General features: G+C 42.6%; 1 protein-coding gene across 1 annotated transcript in view; it reads left to right on the top strand.

Moving 5' to 3' along the window:
* The window catches only part of ANTXR2 (ANTXR cell adhesion molecule 2), a 99,682-nt gene extending 82,332 nt beyond the window's left edge, over positions 1 to 17,350 (top strand). Inside the window, exon 17 of the mRNA XM_031596641.2 lies at positions 15,495 to 17,350. Within this exon, the coding sequence (XP_031452501.1) occupies positions 15,495 to 15,533 (39 nt within the window). The 3' untranslated portion in view covers positions 15,534 to 17,350. The remainder of the gene's footprint in view (positions 1 to 15,494) is intronic.
* The last annotated feature ends 2,189 nt before the right edge of the window (positions 17,351 to 19,539 follow it).

Below are 19,539 nucleotides of genomic sequence, written 5' to 3'. Positions count from 1 at the left end.
TGGACGGTAGGGTCAGCCTGTCCTTCATCAAGTGTTAAATGAAGGATATTGAGCACTAATGGAGGGCTACAGGGTGATAGTCACCAGCTAATCAAGCTGCAGAGCTGCAGGTCTACAGGCAGCTGGCTGAGAGCGGGACACAGCTTGGTATAGATGCTGCTCTGGCTCATGATGGAGTTGCTGGCCCTCCTCCTCTTCCCTGACAAACCAAAACCAGATACTGACTTTATAGAAAATAGTGGTGTTTGGTAGCATGTTTTTGCACATTTGAGTACTGCAAATCGCCCACAACTGGCTATGCAAGGTGTAGACCCAGCATTTAGCTATGTAGAAGATAAGTAGCAAAACACTGAGTGGTCATTAACAAAGTAACAAAGAAGGTCTTTCAGGTCAGAAGGTGGAAATCTACATGCACATCTGTCTGTCTATTTTAAATGTGTGAGAGAGTGACAGATTTTTATTGATAGTACATGTGTTCACCTTGTATACAGTGTTCTGGATATCTTGGAGGTAGAGGAGAGGGTAAAGGCCTTAGGCTATACCATGGAAAGTTCAGGATATTAGGAAAAACTTATTCTCAGAAAGAGTGGTCAGGCTGCCCAGGAAGGTTGTGTCCCTGGAGGTGTTCAAAACCATGGAGATGTGTACTGAGGAACATGGTTAGTGAGTATGGTGGAGATGGGCTGGTGGTTGGACTTGGTGAGCTTGGAGGTCTTTTCCAAACTAATGATTTCATTATTATATGGTTTTCCAATAGAGGCTGATTAAAACACTACTTAAATGTTTGAAGTCTGGATTCCTACAATAATTTGAAAGGATTCCTTCATTTCAGAACAGATGACTGGATCACCAGTTCTACAAGTAATATAAAGCTTTAAGCTCTAACAAGCCTTATATATGCTGCAAGTAATGAACCAGATGTTCACTCTCTTCAGAGCTCTTAAAAGTTAGTTTCACATACTGAAATTGTCCTTAAGGGTGTTTTCCCCCATGTGTTAAAAAAAAGATACCAAAACCCAGAAGCTTTTGGTAATGAAGCAAACATATTTTTATGGTGTGGGCTATTTTTTTTTTTTTCAGTCTGCTGCTAGTTTTTAAATATAAAGTATAGCATATGTTTAACGCAGAACATATGGAAAGAAAAAGCTAATCTTGAATTCCAAACATCATATTCTTAGTAGAAAAGATTCCACAGTATGAAAGTGGTCATTCAGAACAAAAAGGAAAAAAATGTATCACATATAAGTATTCATAAAATCAACTCTAGTTCTTCTCTAGATATCATTATGCAAATCTGAAGTAGAGTGCTCAATATAGCCCAAAGTGTAAAAAAGAGAGGGCCCACAAAGATTTTGTGCATGATGGTGTTGGGTTCACGGTTGGACTTGATGACCCCAGTGGTCTCTTCCAACCTTATGATTCTATGATGCTGTGATTTTTAGGAAGAAGATAGTTCAGTATGCTGGTAAGAATCTGCCTGAAAAACTGGCTGTGGCGTAGCAGATCACAAAGAACTGCTGATGCTTTTATACCTTTTGTGTCATTAGCTGGCCATGCTCCCAAGCTACTCCCTCCAGGAATGGGTCCAGAAACACAAGGTGGGCCTTTGCTCCCCTTCCTCAGGCTGGCCCAACCTATATGAATGGATTGTGCATCAAAGCATGTTCAGGCAAAACTGCTGATATTCCCACGTCTGCTCTTGTTCAGAGGGGCTACTGATGTCACCAGAATTCCAGGAAATGGTGACACTGCAAGCAGAAAAGAGAGGCTGATAGATTTGGCAGTGTCCATACAATCACAAAATGAGTCCTGCCTTTGTGTACATCACTGCATTTGTCAGTCTCGGTAGGATTAGTGCTCAGCTCAGAGGTGGCTTCTCATCACTCTGCCAGGGACTCGTGTACTCACTCTTTATCCAGTGTATGTTCAGTGATACAAGGCACATGCTTTTTATTGACAGACATTGCACTGATTTAATTACAACCATTTCTAAGCCACATAATTATATTTTAAATTCTTAATATTCGGGTGTTAGGAATTTAGGAATCCCTTAATTTGAGTTTATGTGTTCTTAGTGTTTTGTACCCACCTACTTAGCACAGACCGATACCAACTGCTGTGAATTAAGAGTGTGGCTAAAATTCTTTCTCTCATGATCAATGAAACTTCTTTGAAACCACAAAGATAGGAAAATGAAGACCGTGGATGATGTCTGTCAATCCACATACAGACAGGCGCAGACAGGCTTGAACCATTATGGATCTCTGGCTTTGTGCTAGCACCAGGCCTCTCCTGTCTCTTGGATACTCACAGATACAGGATTCAAAGGCCCTTCTTTTGAAACCAGCTGTGGAGATAAGGCTGGAGGTACAGCCTCGCTATACTCTGTCCCTGGCGAGGAAAGTGAGGCACCATGTGCTGCTCGCTGTGCAAAGCAGGCAGCAACAGGGCTCTGGACTGTGTGAGTTGCTGTGATTTCTCAGGAGTACTGATGGGAGTTTGTGGTGTGGCTGTTTGTCAGTTCTTTTCAAAAAAGGAAAAAATATTGTTCATAGTTACAAGCAAGAAGCCAGACATTTAAAAACTAGTTAGAGAAGAAAGCGGTCACTTCTCCCTGTATTTACAGAACAGACACAATAAAAGGCTATTTCACATTTACATGTTTTTGACCAACAGATGACAGCGCGGAGAGCAAAATGATAGATCCAGCTGACATCTGCATCCCTCTATGCAGTGAATATTGTAAATAACCTTGAGTACTAAGTGACAGATAAAAGGCAGCACTCAGTCCAGGCTCTCCAACCAAATGGAAACAGGATGCAATGCAGCAAAACTATCCCTAGTCTGAAACCAGACCTCAGTTTGAGCAGTTTGTTTCTTTTAAGTCTCACCAGTGTATGTTTCTTTAGAACATGAAGGTAGGCAGAATTTGTCTGAATACTACAAGAGAACTAAGACTCAGAAAGGACAGAGCAGATTTCATCAGCAGCTGAAGTGAAGGCGTCAGTGCAGGTGTTTGCATTCACTGGTGTGTCTTCCTCCCTTAGATCCATTAGTGCCAGCAGCAAGCATAATGCTTAGGCACCACTCTTAGCTTCTCTTTTCCTTCTTCCTCCTTCTCTCCCTCCCCCTCCTTTTTTTTTTTTTTTTTTCCTCTCTCTCTCCCTCTTTTTTTTTTTTTTTTTTAGTGCACTTCCAGATAAATGCCAGTCATTTGGCCAGGGCCAACTCACAGAAGGTACAGCAGGCACAGATGGTACTAATGCATAAATGTAATCTAGTAAAAGGATGCCAACACCAACCCAGAAAAGGTTCCAAATAACTGCAGTGCACTTACAGGAATACAGTGATTGGCAAGGTGAAAGCTGAGATTTGCAAGAGCTTACTGTTCCCAAATCAACAATAGAAATTCTACAACAAATGAGCATATTTATTTATTAATTTATAAAATGCACTTAATACCAAGATCTCTGGGCATACGTATAACAAAAACTCACCAAACCTTCAAACTCATTATACATATTAAATTGATTAAAATCATACAGTAGAATATCCCATGTTGAAAGGGACCCATTATGATCATTGAATCCAAATAAAATAAGGGAAAAGGGGAAAGGAGGAAACCAAAAGCCAGCATCATGTACTCATTACCCAATGTTTATCAGGAAAACTCCTAAGAGGAAGGTTGCACAGCACTTTGGTGCCTCACAGTGAAGGGATCCAGAGAGTGCCTGGGCAGTGACAATGTGCCTGTGGGCATATATCCCACGTGAGCAGCTCTGTAGACCAAATAATCGTATTCGGGATGTAGAGACCTGCACCAAATCCCTTTTCCAGCACCAGCCATTGAGATATACTTAAGAGAAATACAGCAAAGAGGATAAATGTTGTTTGAGTGTCCCCGCAGGACACTTCTCACTGCCTCTAGAGAACATCAGCATCTCCACTTAGCACATCTGCAGTGTCTCATGAGGAAGAAATATTTCTAACAGTATGGAGCTCACCCAGACAGCCCAGAGCACAAGAAGGAAAGAAAATGGTACAGCTGCTGAAGGACTTGAGTGATTCCTGCTTGCAGTACCTCTGTCTTAGCAGTTGCCAACACCACCATGGTGGGCCAGCTAGTAGGTAAGGAGTCAGACATGCAGCCCTTGCGTGTAACAGTTTGTGTCCGTGGATAGAGGTACTATGTCTTAGCTTAAAAATCACAGTGGAAATGAATATTGCCATTTCATCTTTGTCTCCATTTATTAGCAACCAAAAGAAGCAATGGGCACAGTAACGGACTAGTGATGGCAGTCTCTTCTTCTGGGCTTTCTGAGCTCAGAGCATAGTGAATCACGGGTCAATGATGAGGGCTTCAACCAGCAGTAATACTAGCGACAATAGCAATAAATTAGCCCAGGTTCAAATATGCCTGACATACAATTAATAGACATCTTTGCAAGTGAAGAGCAAGGCAGACTGACAGGGATGTGTAAGAGCATAAATCAGACAGCTTTATAAATTCTCTTCTTTCATAATCCAGAAGGTCTAAATCAGACATGGCACAGGGCACAGAAAAAAATACATTCTGTGGTCATTTTAATTATGGTGTCATGCAAGGATTTGGCTTTCAGGAAGAATTTGGGCCTTGGCTCAAGGCAGAGGATTCTGGAGCTGCCATTTCCATACTGCCCTGAACAGAGAAAGTTTGGGAGGGCATCAGAAGCGGTGTCCAAATATCTGCGAAATTCATGATTAGTAATCCACGTGAACTAAAACAAAGCCTAATGATGTGCTGTGGGGTTTTGTCTGTGGGAAGGAAGGAGAGCTGACTCGTTGACATGTGCTCGTTGTACCAGGGAAGCTGACATGGACTGAGGGGTTGAAACAGCTTGGCGTTCAGACTCCTTACTGGGTCCAGTGGTCAATGTCATTAGTGCTGCATTCGTTATCGCGGCAAAGGATCCAGCTATCAGCACTGTAAAGGCTTTGGTTGGTGAAGTGACAGCTGGATCACAGTGGCATCTAGAGGGCTGTTACATGCAGTGTGTGTGCAGCATTCATGAGGTTCCTGCTGTGGCTTTGCTTGGCTTTGCTTCCCCACCCACAGAGCCATCTCCAGCCAGGCGGTCACAGCCAACAGCTGCACCCTCTGGCTGTACTGAGAGATGTCCAGTCTCCTTGAAAAGAGAATCCACCTAAACCCTACCTACAACTTCCAACAGATTCACATTTTTCAAAGAATTTCTCAAGCGGAATTTCCCTCCATGGTAATTGTGTGGTGATTATTAAAAAGAAAAAAGAAATTACATACTGTCCTAAATGTTCATTATGCTCTGTAATTGGGGTGACTTCTCTCTTTACAAGTAATTATCATATGCAAGTAATTATCATGATTTTACACTGTAAAATCAAAGGGGCCAGGCTTTTAGCTGTGTTATGAATACCATACTATTGCTGTGTTTGAGCTGAGAATGTGAACCCTGGAGGACTTCCATACATTGCAGTTTTAGGGCACCTACTTCTTACTTATGTGAGCTGTTTGAAGATGGTACTATCTCTTCAGAAAAGGTTGAGTTAAATAAATAAATACTGGGAAAGATCATAAAGGAAGGAGATTTTAGGAAAGGCTTGAAAGGGATTTTGCTGAGTTGCGGTCATGACCGTGGAGGGAAGGTGGTGGAAGAGAATGGTTCTTATGACAGTTATGGTTTATCTGTCACCGATGACAGAGAAAGATAAATTGCATTCTTCCCACTTGGAGTAGTTGCACACAGGGGAGGAAGGAAGAATAATGGAGATGTTTGACTTTTGTGTTAGAGATACCATCTCTGTGAAGTGTAAATTTCTGATATTCTTTGCCTTTTTTGATGAAAAAGACCCAACAAATGCCAGGTTTTGATGTTTGTTGGTTTTAGTGGCCTTAAAATTGGGCACTTCTGATTTTATAAGGCTTGAAATTTTATGCATTGTAGTAGCATATAGCTCTCTTTCTTTCCTTCCTATAAAAAGATGTGGAACACTTGAGGGACTCTTTGTGATGCCAAGGGCCATTTGGCGCTACTGTTCAGGTCTGCTGTCAGATTGGCTGCAGTTCCCCTATAAAATTAACAAGACCCCCCAGTAATACTCCTGATGAGGATTCATCTCAGGATATTTCAGAGAGGAAAAGCACTTCCCAGTGAAAACAGCTTAACCTTCAGAACCCCTACTCCACCTCCCTGCAGTCCTGCCACAGCAATCCCACACAACAGTATGGCAGGTGGTGCCCCTCAGAAATCCAGAAATTAAGGAAGAACTCTTGAAGCTTCACCCAAAAGGATAATCTCACCATGCCACCCCATAGCTTTCTCACCATGGGAGAGGAAACTGTCCCAGTGACAGCTCAGCATGTGGCTCTGGGCATGATTAGAACTGTGCTGGCCCAAGTGGGTGAGTATCGGCACTGGGTAGGTGTGCACTGGGCTGCCCGCCAGGACAGGGATCACTTTCCCTCTGGCAGTGAGAACAAGCTCAGCCTGCATAATTAGATCTGAAGGAGCAGAGCTCTCCATTGGCAGGCGCTGCAATGGGAAAACAATAACACGTCCTTCAGGGAAGTGGGGTCAAACCTTGCCAGGCCATGGTGCATTTCCATGGAGGCAGAAGTGCTACAGGCGAGGGAGGCTTCTTGCCAAGGGTCAGATGGAGAGAGCCAGGGCCTTACTGCACATCAGACGGGGACTCTGCAGGCTATTTCCACATCCTTTCCTTTTGCATAAGCAATGCTTGCCTCGACAGAGGAAAACAACAAACTCCTGCCCTCTAGAGACAGGAGACCTCCAGCTCTGCTGAATAAAATATTTGCCACAACCTCCTTTTGAAGCAGATGCTACAAATGCATACAGTTTTATTCTCCCCTAAGGCCCCCACAGCCAGCTCAGCAGCTCGTCGTCCTCTCTTCTCCCAGACCTGGAAGGCCAACTCGCAGGAGAAGCAGCTTGTCACAACCACTCTTTTTCAAGGCAGTGGACTATTTGGAGAACTGCTGAATAAAGCAGTCACAGAAAGCTTGGCAATAAGGGAAGATAAATCCCTCCCTTCTTCATTACTAAAACCTGTCAGGGTAAGCCAGCAAATGCTAATGCTAACTGAGTACTTCTTTCCTTTAACTTCCCTGACTGCCTGCAAGCCTCTGGTCAGGCTGAGAGCTGTCCCCCTACGCTCCAAGTATGGGGCAACTGCACTAAGAGACACAAGCAAGGCACAGACCTAGACAGGCTTGAGCAGTGGGCCCAGGCAAACCTCGTGAGGTTCCACAAAGCCAAGTGCAAGGTCTTGCACCTGGGTCATGGCAACTCTCACTATCAATACAAGCTGTAGGACAAAAGGATAGAGCACAGCCCTACCAAATAGAACCTGGGGGTACTGATGGATGGTGAGGCTGGACAGGCTCTGAGCACTCTGATGTAATTGTAGGTGTCCCCATTCATTGCAGGACAGTTGGATGAGATGGCCCTTAAGGGTGCCTTCCAACTCAAACAAATCTATGGTTCTATGATTCTGAGCAACCCCTGGAGCACAGCTCTGTGCAGATGTGAATCTGTGACTGCATGGTACACGTTCTCTTTGTGTTCAACCTTGGTACGAGGAGCTCCATGTCAACTGAGCTTTAAGGGTTACTCTGCCCAAGTTTTACTTGAAATTTCAAAGGTGGAAAAATAGCATACAAAGACTGCACCTGAATCTCTTCTACAAAATCTTCTTGGTGATGGTTTCCACAAGGTTATACCACTGGTAAACACATACTTCAAAGATTTTAGTCACTGTAGCAACTGTGAGGAAATGTCCATATGTCCAGTTACAAAATAAGCGTTATTAGTGGGGTGAAAAGCTGTTCATAATAGCATTTTCCCAAAGCCGCCAGCATACTGAAAATATAACAGATAATACCCCTGATTCCCCACTGCACCAAGCATGTGTGATACATCTGAGCAAAGTGTGCACAAAGTGGATACTGAGCCCTGATAGATTACAACATCAGCATTTTGTGCATGTGCAACTTTCTCTGGACCACTGAAGGTTTGCTCCAAAGAGCAACCCGTGCCAACATGGAACTTACCAAAACATGCTGATGTCACAGGCATTTGCAAAAACAAACAAACCAAGAGACCAGGTTGTAGCAACTCTACTGAACTGCTCATTCAGGACCATGTCAGCTGTAATAAGTAAATGAGTTTAAGATACTCTCCACAAATTAATATTTATATTAAGGTAACAGTTTGAGGTAGATGACTACATGTGAGCTGTGTATTTTTCAGCAAGAAATATTCTTCCGTCACAACAGCTTCTATACCCAGCCATTCACTGTGCACTGTATATATTTCAGCAGCATTTTTAAAATACCTATTTTGAATCTGTTACTGACAATTTTGCTCACAGAGTATTTATTTGGCGCAGAAAAAAAGGGCACTACTTTCAAAAAAAATTTGTCTTGTCCTCTTTTCCTGCACCTTATTTTGCTTTCATTTTCTTCCCCCTCACCTAAAGCAGGTCTGAGGGACGAGAGGTGGGCACTAAGTCAACCTCAGCTTCTGAGGTGTCCATAATTGTGCTGGCACATTCCCCTCAAAGCAGTCAGAAGCTGCCAGCTTTCATCCTGTAATGACTGTTGTTGCAATTCAGGTATGTGATTTCTGAAAACTGACCTGCATGACTGCTGGACTGCTTGGAGAGATCGGGAGGTTCATGCACACATACTAAGGAGGATCAAATACATAGATATGAGAATAATAAACAAGTTATATGACATTCCACTTATCTCAAGTTATGAGAAGAAATACGACAGTGAAAAAAAAAATTCCTCCTTAGGGCAAAAATATGTAGCACCATTCGTCTGTAGTTGTTTGGTTTTATTGCTGCTCTTTCAGGTGAATTTTTGAGTGCGTCCAGTGTCACTGTTGGAGTTCAGAGCTTACCTCACCTGGGTCAGTGGCAATCTAGCAATCAATTAAGGAATTCTGGGGAGAAAGCCAACGTGGGCAGCCCTAGAAATGCTCCTAATGTCTGTATCACTGATAACATTTTCTGTAGTAATAATGCCAGCTCCTTGAAGAGATTAGTTGCCGATTTATTCTGTGAAAAATGAAACTTCTCACAATGTACAGCACCACAAGCCATCTTTCCCCAGGTGCTCAATATCCACCACACAGTGCAGCCCATGGCTGCCCATGGGACTCCTGCACACGCAATGTGGCTCCGCATTAGGATGGCACTCAGGGAGCGCGTGGCCACTGAAACATGGTAGTAATGCAACACGTGCAAGGATGGGAAGATAATGACGTAAAGTGGTTTTTCTTTCTAGAAGGCAAATATATAAAATAAACATGCTGGCAGCAATGCACATCTGCAGAAATGAGGTTTTAGCACTAAGAGCTTGGCAACAGAACATATAGCTAATTCTAGTAATGTTCTGAGTTTCACAGCTCTGGGATGGGGGTTGACCTGATGGCCGGGGCAGAGAGAAAGAGAGGTCCATGTGTGCCTCTGGCTGCTGCTTCGGGCTGCTCAGAACAGGGGGAGCCAGCAGCCCTCTGCAAAATAAACATATCAATCAGGCATCTTTAAAAAAGAGATCTATATAAACTTAACTTCGGTTGTGTGCTCCAGCTTGTCAACGGATATTTATGAGGTGAGAGTAATATTATAACAGTTATAGCAGTGAAATACATCCCAAGCGGGGAGCTAGTAAAGGAGCACACGGATGTTAATGCCAGTAGAATGTTAATGCCCAGGAGATGGGGGCAAGGTGACACAATCTGCAGTTAATGCTGCTTTAGTGATTCCAAAGAGATTTGGAAAGCAGGGAATTGCCCGTTTGCTTCTATTGCAGCAAAGCAGAAATGGTGTATGCAGTCCAGTCCTTTATTGGAAGGACTATGGGAAAGGACCTTGTATTCTCAACTTCAACTTCTAGAGGGCAAGCTGCAGGGAAAGCTAGCCAAAGGGGGAAAAGAATCAGGTACAGCAGATTCTCATTTGATGATCCCTATGGCATCAGCAGTCTCAGCAGACTGAGAGCTGTCGTAAGATGACAACTTTTGGAGGAGCAATGGAGTGAGCTTACAGGGAGGTACTGAGCACAGAGGATGTTCTGGTAATGCTTCTGGTAAAAAGGACAGGGCCAACACCAATAACATCACTAAATACTTATCTGAGGAATGCCATTATTCCAAACCCCTCTCTTCCCTCACAGCTCTGCAGGCACTGAATAACTGTGCCGGAGAGCACATTGCTTATGCGTGCCATAGAAAAGACAAATCTCCAAAGGGTATATTCCCTTTTTGGAGACTGCAGCCCTGGGGAGAAGCACACAGCCTCTGCCAGTATGTCACTGATGGGAGCTTGAGGATCTTGATCCTCCATGAGCAAAATGAGCCAGTCTTTTAAGAACTCATGTGTTACAGAGGGCAGTACAACTATTCTGAATTAAAGACATCGTTAAGTGCTTTGAGGGCTGATATGATAAAAGGCAGCCTTTCAAGATATATGATCACCAGAGCAGCCAGCAATTCGAATGGCTAGCAAAGGATTTCCTGTCCTGCTCTGAGCTGAGGATATTCCTTCCCTTCAAGTTTTCATGTTAAACTGCTTCCAGCTCTCAGGTGACCTCAGCCTGTCAGCTGGTAGCACTTGGAGGATGTCTGATGAAGAACCCACAGTCTCTAAGGAGGCCATGTCTCACTAAGGCCTGTTACAGCACAGAGCAGTTGGCACTGGTGGTAATCCTGACTTCCTTTAATTACATCCTTGTTAGCAATTACACAAAGGAGAACAAAGCAGAAAACTTAAAGCATTTGTTATCTGCCTATAAAATCATTACTCCTTTTGGAAAAGTCACTTCCACACAGTGAGTCCTGGTGGTTCAGAAAGCAATGATTGATATGTCTTGAGCAGTGCAAAAACCTTATTGCACTGGAAAAGAGAGGAGAGTTTCTTCCTGAATTTCAACCTTAGAGATAGTACTTTGAAGATGGTTGTTACTGTTTTGGCAAAGACAACGCATGTTTGAGATACAAAGAAAAGAGCCCATATATCCATATCTGTGCATTTGTATCTCCTCTGCATTTATGTCATATACTAAAAAAGATGCTTCTCAAAAAGCTCTTTGCACTCCAGATGGTACTTAATAATAGACAAAATTATGCTCTGACATAATTCAAAGCAAGAAAACGACGCCCAGCCCATTGGGCAGTTAGGGAGCTGCCATCCAGCTGCCCCCCAAGACTACCCTAGGGTGCCTTTCCACCCCGAACAGGAGGAAAAAAAAAAAAAAAAAAAGCAAAAATACCCCTAAACCCAAGTCTTTTTTATATGTTTGACTTGGACATAAAGTTTTACCGTGTATATCTTGCAAGGGGTAAGTCTGTAGCTTAGTTTGAAAGAATGCAGGAGAGGGACAGAACCTCTCTGACTCCCTTGGTTACACAGGAGCTCGGCTGTGAATATCCATGCAATGTTGTGAATGCAGAAGGCCAGCCCTGGCAGTGCAGGATGTGGGCACACCTCCAGGAAGCCTGCAGAGTTCCCCCACTTCCTCCAGAGGAGAGCCCAGTGTTAGGTTACGGACGGTTGGAATGCAACACATGTTTGCTCCTGTATTCACACACACAAATTAAACTGCTTCTCATACCTATTTAGCCAACATCAACAGATGAGTTCCAGGCTCAGAGCACAGTGCAGTCCAAGAGGTATCCTCCTCCAAATGCTGAGTGTGCTGCTCCAGAAGAGCTGCACAGAAGGTCACAGTGCAGGAGGAACAGGGCCTTCCTGCAAACATCTCTTGGACTTTTTGTTTTGCTTTTGCACATGAGGAGCTATCCTACAGTCTAACAGGAGCCTCCTCTTCCTTTGAAATTGTGTGCCCTGCAAGGACTTTATCTTGGTTGCCCAGCAAGTTATTCAGTAAGATAATCAACCATATAATAAATGACTTCACTGTAGCATAAAAATATTCCTTCTTAGATAAAACTGTAGCTGTAGATCTCTCTCCTTTAAAAACAAAAACAAAAACAAAAACACCTGCCATATTCTACTCTACTTCTTGAAGTACCTGCAATGCATCTTCAAGCAGGTTGTAGGTAGGGGTTTTTCCTGAGACAACTCCCAGATTCCACATGTAGATCACAGAATGCTTGCATAACTCATTTTTTAATTACTCTAGCCCTAAAATACTAAATTAGTTCAATTTTATACTGATGACATGTTGGTATTGTTAAGGTTTATGATCCAGTGATTTACAAGGCATGATATATGTGAATTCAAATGGCTTGTATTGATTGTTTAATGGAGTACAGGGACGTGAGTGTGACATTAGGTCACCAAACTGGCTGATCATGGTAATGCTGCTAGGATGGTCATTCACAGGTTGCATTAGTTACATAGCACAAGTGTGTTTTAATTCTGAAAGACAGAACTGGACAGATGGGTCTAAACAGCACTTCTAGTGGAGTAAATCATCCTCTTTGTAAAATTCAGATTGATCAGAATAGAAATGCAATATTCTTTTACTAAAAGCTGAGATAGATACTGCTGCATAGGAAGTTCTGAATTCATTTAGAGAAACACACAACTATGGATCTTTTTCCCAAAACCAACTTGCACAGAGACAGTGATGCTGGTTACATCACATATGCTCAGATCTGCAGCTGATGAAAACCTGCAGTTCGTATTGGCTTGGAGTGACAAATCCTTAGCAGAACTGAAGGTAATAAATCAGTTCTGGGGCACCACAGAATATTAGCTGAGCAGCAAGAAAGGGAGAGCAAGAGAGAGGCTTGTTGATAGACATTTCTCTATTTTTCCTATTTTAATAATAATATTAAAGCAATATATGGTGATTGTGTTAAATTGCCAGCACGATGAGAGCTCAAAGCCCTTTACATTGGATTGAATGCTACTTCCTAATGGATTTCATGTGCAGGTATTGTGAAGCCACCTTGTCACATCCCATTACCTAAATGTGGAAGCTGCTCTCTCCTATGCCAGTCTGTAATATTTGCTGTTCTGTTAATGACACTACGGTGGTCCTGACCTTCTCATTAATTAGTGCTTCCAGTGTGTTTCCCAACATCCTGATTTCAGCTCTGTCTGTTGTGAGCATCATATTGTATGCAGAAAAATGTGTACAGTACACAGGTCCTTTTTTTTCTGGAAACCTCTCATCCTTCAGTTCTCCTACATAAAAGCAGGGAAACAAAGCTGCCAGTGCAGGAACTCCCACCAGCACTAGCAATCTGATTGCAAATCACATTCTTACTTTAGACTGGCAGCGATTCTACCCCAGGTAGGAAAAAAAAAAAAGCAATGCAACACAGCAGAAGTTTCTTCCAAAAACTTCCTTCCCCTGGCTATAAGCTGGCACAGAACACATGTTTACAGCAAGACAGTGTCACAGGACTTCTGTAAGTGATTCTTCAACTGGGAATCCTTCCTGTAGTCACAGGACATGGTCGTCCCTAGAATTAAGGGGTTAGTTTGCCCCTTTAATCATGCATAGTTCATTAACAGCATTTTAAAGAGCTAAAAACCCACACAACCCCTTAACACACTGCAATGAATCAGTGCATGCAGCCAGGCCTTGAAAAACATATTTTTAATTCATTGATTAATTTAGATCTCAGGTAAACTATTGAGCTACTCAGATGCCTTCCAAACAAAAGCTGAATGCAATCATCAAAATGATTAATAGTCAAGTCATTTGCTCAGCATTCATATAAATGGATGCATGGGTAACTATCTGTAAAGAATTGTGAAAAAGTTACAAATGAAAGCAGAATGGGTAAACTGCAGTGTCCATTTGCACCACTGGAGAAATACTGCAGCTCCTCTATTACCTGCTCTCTACAGATAATTATCCATGTTTTGCATTTGCAATACAGCATCATCTTGGAAGTAAAGTCCTTTCTGTGTATGCATTTAATGTTAACTTTGTTGTCAGAATTGCTAGAGCTGCAAAGCATTTTTGGATTGTATGCTCCAAAAATATGCTGCTTCTATCTATTCTATACACAGAATTCATTTTGATTAATTAAAAAAAAAAAAAAAAAAAAGGTACATGATGTGCCTTGCCTTCATACTTTGCCTTTAAGTGAATCTCTCAGTGCTCCTGCTTTGTCTCTTTGCATCTCTTCTGCATCTGTAATCCAGCTGGTAGCAGCCAGAAGTTACCACCATGACCCAATCCAGTTATCCACCAGTTCTCTTTTTATTATAGAGTTGACAGGAAGTAGAATAATTAGAGGAGCATTAGGAAAAAAGATCCCTTGATGCACTGTGCATTCAGTCCTGGAGCTGATCTGGGCAACACTGCTCCTTTCACGCTAGTCACGGGCGGGTGCCTACAAGAGCAACCAACCACCACTTTGTGTCTTTGCTGTCCATGGTTACTGGTAAAACCACTAACTAAAAATAAGAAAATGAAAGTAGTAGGAAATTCAGGCCTTATTTTGTTTGTTTATGGCATTATCTCCTGTGTTTAAGCCCACACAGAGACTTTGCAATTAACTATGAACCTTGGGACAAAACATTCCACAGGTGTTCACTAACCTTACTGCACATGTTTTCAAACAGCACTTAGCACCTCCATGTGATGCCTTGGAGAATGGTTTGCTCTGCCCAGAGAAGGCTCAATCGATGTCAGTTGTTCTGTGCCACTGCAGAAGGAAATGTATTGTTGCTGTGCACAGGAGAGCTGTTCAGAGCGAGGAGCTATTCTGTTGAGGACAACACTCAACTTCAAAATTCGATGATTATTGTGGAGCTTTCGCCTTTATCCAAGCTCTGAAAACTGGGTCTTTTCCAGTGCTTGTCCCAAGTCAATAAAAAGAGCTTAATATTTTTACTGGTGGATTTGCCTCTCATTTGGCTATACCAAAAGCTGTCAAAATTCATCTGAACCTACTTAAGGGAAAAGGGCACTTACTAAGGTGCAACACCACAAGAAACCACTTTTGCTTTTGAAGCACAGCAATTCCAAGCGCATCAGAACACAGCTTGTGGATGCAGGGCTGGGTTTTTGTTAATAAAATACAATTTCAAATCAGCAGTATCTCTGCTAACAGTCACGTTGATCTGCACTATGGTGCAGAAAGATTTGGCTCGGTGGAGCATCTGCCTTTGCTGTGATCTCCCTTTATCGAGTGCTTAGATAAGTTTGAGTTTGCTCCCAACAGTTAGTGAGAATTTCACATTTGTATATTATCCTCATAGAAGAACTCAAGAGTGTTCAAAATGTGTCTTCAGTGTCATCACTGCTTCCCTACCATCCTAAATTTGTAAGTCAAATGTAGTTCCTTACTCTGGGTAATTTCCATTAATTCTTAAAATGTTTGCCATGGGTATGTTATTTTCACAAACATCTGAATTTAAATTACAAGCTTCCTTTAGCATGTAATATTCAATGTTTGAAAGTCTTGGTTGCATTTATTACTTCATCAACCAATAAAAGCTTCTCTCTTTTCCCCCCTCAGGGCCGATGTATTAACTTCACCCGAGTTCAGTCTCAGTAGAGGAGGAGAAGAGGATACAAGGAGGAAATACAGCCACATTGCCACCTTCCAACCAAGCAGAGAGAACCGAGCACTTCCCCATGTTTCTTGGAGCACCTTCAGCCCGAACTCGGAAGGTTTCTGCATTCTCCCTACCAGGATCCAGCATCGCTGCACCAAGCTCTCATGTTCCACCACCATACATTCCTACTCTTGCAACAGTGACAAGAAGCGTTGACTCCTATGCCTCTGCTTTATAGAACATAAAAGGGAGAGCACAGACAACCAAAGATAATAATGTTTTTCTATTTTCATTACTTTTTTAAGGACTGCGAATTCTCAGGACATAATGTGCTTTTAGGGGAGATGCAGAGTTTCTCAGATGCAAAGATGGCACGTGTTATGTAAATAGGGACTGTTTGCCATGGGCGGAGGATAAAGCTTCCCACCAGGCTCAGCAAACGCAAGAGTTCACTGCCTTACAGCGATGTCAGATCACGAAATCCTTCCGAGTCTCCCATCGCATTGTGCCTTACGGGAACCTTCTGACTGGAAATCTTGTCATTCTAACACTGAAAAGTGCACACGCATGACAAAATGTAGACAGGATGCCTCAAGGTATTGGTAGCGAGCAAGACTTTGCCCTTTAGTTTTTGAAGACACCTTTCTTTCATTATGCACCCGGGACAGGAAGAAAATTAATAGAGCGTTATTGCACAGGAAGACAGCCTGTAACCAGAGATCTTGAGCAGAGTTTGAGGGACTGATGCTTCAAGACCTTGACACTGTGGCTGGTGGTTTTTTCCCCCTTCCTGCATTCAAAGTTCAGTAGCGCATAAAACATCATCATCTATAAACATACCTAGCAGTAGTAGGCTTATGTATTATTTTTTTTTTAGATGAAAAAAGCAGTAGCCACTAAGCTGGTATCTCAGGGTTTTTTTCCCCCCCGAATCTCCAAGGGCTCTTCAGCGTCACAAGCCAGCAACTCTCTTTGCATGAGAATTTCAAAGTTTAATTAATATAATTAAAGGCAACAGCAAGCAGCAGCCTGTGAAGATTTTGCTCATCTTTTTTATGCTTTTTGACATTGAATGACCTATTACTGTATGTGCATTACTCGGTTTTCAAGGGGGCACCGAGCATTGGTTCAGATTCAGCAATGGAAAAAGACCTCCTTCCATCAATTTAGAAATTAAATTTACGGGAGCGCCGGCCATCATAAAACATCGACAATGTATGTATTATAATTTTTTAGAAAAACCAGTGTCGTGTCACGTCGATGATGCCAAATTATGTTAGCGTGAGCGGAAACACTGTGGGGGAGGAAGGAGGGAGCAGCTGAAGAAAAAGGCTCAAATGATCCAGTCACTTTCGATACTGTACTTCAGATGCAAAATGGATATTCGAGTCGAAACCTGACAAAGCGCGCCTGCTTTGATGGGAACTGGTATAGACAATGACCAGTGGCTGGGTCAGTGGGATGTCTCTCTGCGAGCAGGGAGGCTTATCAAATGACACTAAAAATAAGTTCAACAACCATCACGTTTGAGGGGAAAAGGCGAACATTTCACATTTGGTGGGCATGAATGTGTGCAAGATGGAAAGAGCAATGCGAAGCATCCTGGTCTAATTATCTCCTTTGTGCTCTTCATTGAAATCACAAGGGACATAAATAATTCTTTTGGTCGATGTCCAAATTCGTGGCACTGCCCAAAGAAGCCTTCATGTATATCCACTCGCTTACATCTTTTGCTTGAGTTTATTTATGTCACTGGTAGCCTCATCATCAACAACCATGTGTGCACATTACGCTATAAATAAAGTAATTACCTAAGTCTGTGAGCATTTCTTCTTCTTCCCCCAGTCCCACATTCTCTACACAAGAGCCAACTTCACCTGGCCAGCCATGCAGCCACCAACTTTGGCAGACAGACCATCTGTTTGTGGTGGTCTACTTGTGGCATCGCATAGTATGCTAGAAAAACTGGTCACAGCCAACTCAAGGGCTTCTGATTGTCCCACAGTTCCGTACAACACGTCAGACTCCGGTAATACAGTATGCACCATCAGAAGTCCACACACAGCAATGAGGTGCCTGCAGTGCTGGGTCTCCACCACTGTACCCAGTGTAATTGCAACGTTGACACAAATGGCCCATGGTTGGGCATGGCCAGCGCAGAAGCTTATGAAAGCTGATCTTACCCGTGAAGCCCAACCACCAACAAGCCTTTGGCTTACTTCATGCCACTAACTGCCTTTGGCTTATTTCAAACCATTGACTAAGCTTCTGGGTTTCCTGCAGCCGAACATAAGATGAAGAACCCAAGCTAAGTAGGCTTGCTAAGACACAAGAAGCTCAGCACTTATACTCACAATGCTGGAGCAGCCTAGGCTGAAACACATCAGGTCTCGTCAGATGAAATTAAAAACAACGTTTCTCTTCTTTTTCCTCCATTTTTAATGTCAACACTATACTTCTTTTGAGTTATCTCTGGAATTTTCAGCTTGCATTCTGAGCAGTGTGTTGCATAATAGAAAAACATGCAGATGAAGAGGATCTTTTCCTTGCATGTATCTGCTGTCTCTCAAAGAATATTTATAAAAAACAGCCACAGATATAGAAGTCCACTCATAATCTTTTTCTCCATAGCTGTCTATCTGTATTCATTAGAAACTGCGGAATTTTTCACTGGGCGGCTGATACCGAGCAAAAACGTATTTCAGGTATCTACATTGATTTTCCCTTCTAATTGGCATGATATTACTCTATGTTACACTTTTCATTTAGCTGAAGAGAACACCCTAAGAGTTTCATTATTATACAGTGCGGAATATCTGTCACAAATAATTTGGGGGGCAAGAGGCACAAGGTAATCATGGTTTAAAATCCACCGATTCAAAATGACACAAGGTAAAACTTACTCAGCACGATAGCTCAAAATGTTTGAGAAAAACATCATTGGTGGGTTTACTGCAGTATTTCATACATTGAACTGTCCACACCTTGGGTATCTCCTAATGAAAAGATGCTTGTTGGATCTCTTTGAGCCTGCCCAACCAAACCTAACTGTGTCTTGAGAAAATAAATCAGCATTAGAGCAGCCCAGGAAACTTTCTGCTTAGAAGCAACATTCCCAGTCTGAATAGATGCTGTAAGAAGATGCCTCCTCTTACTTCAATATCTTATTTTTGTGTCAAGGCAAACCTCAAAATACACATGGAGAGTAACTACAGGCAGTGGTTGGTACAACCCTTCATTGGTTTAGGAGATTTCAGGTCTCTCAGAAAATGATGGGAGAAAGAGCTTATGTTCAGAGAGTGAGCCCCTTCCCAGTAAGGTGTGCTGCTTTCGACGAACATGAGCTCTGGGTTCCCATCCCAGAGAAGATGAGCTCAACACTCAGACTATAACACTGATGACAGGCTGTACAGATGCATGCACACTGGCCATGTTGTGCTGCGCTATGGTTTGGTTCCTGTAACCAGAGCCTGGGACATCCCGGTTTGGTCTCTGCAGAGAACAGGAGGGTACAAAACATGCAATTTCCCATGCAAAACATGGCACGCTTGGCTACTTTATGTTGTAAACATGAAGATGAACATACAGCAAAGAATAAATAGCTAAAAAAAAATCTTCTTTGGTGATAATTCAAAAAAGGCCTGAGAGATGCCTTTGGAATAAGTTTCCCAGTGATTAGTATGTTATTTCACATGCCTTGTACTGCACAGACCTGAATTACAAAGTCCGCTGCAGTACAGCTTGGTAAATGGCACACACCTTGCACACACAGACAGCGTGTTGACAGCATACTTCGATGTATTGGGAGAGTCACAGCAATTAGGGAGCATCAGTTCCAGAGGATGAGAAATAAAAATTATGTGGATTCTCACAGAGATTCCATCGACTACATCAAAATATGTTTCAGCTGCAGGATGAGGGAGCAGAAAAGTCTGAAATACGAGGAAAATGGAAAGTTGGTCCTGCTGTCCTTATGCTAGATTCCCCAGTAATGCTCAGTGTCTG

Source organism: Phasianus colchicus, chromosome 4, assembly GCF_987193195.1.
Source record: "Phasianus colchicus chromosome 4, bPhaCol1.hap1.1, whole genome shotgun sequence".
Taxonomy (NCBI): Eukaryota; Metazoa; Chordata; class Aves; order Galliformes; family Phasianidae; genus Phasianus; species Phasianus colchicus.
This window is presented reverse-complemented; position numbering and strand designations above follow the sequence as displayed.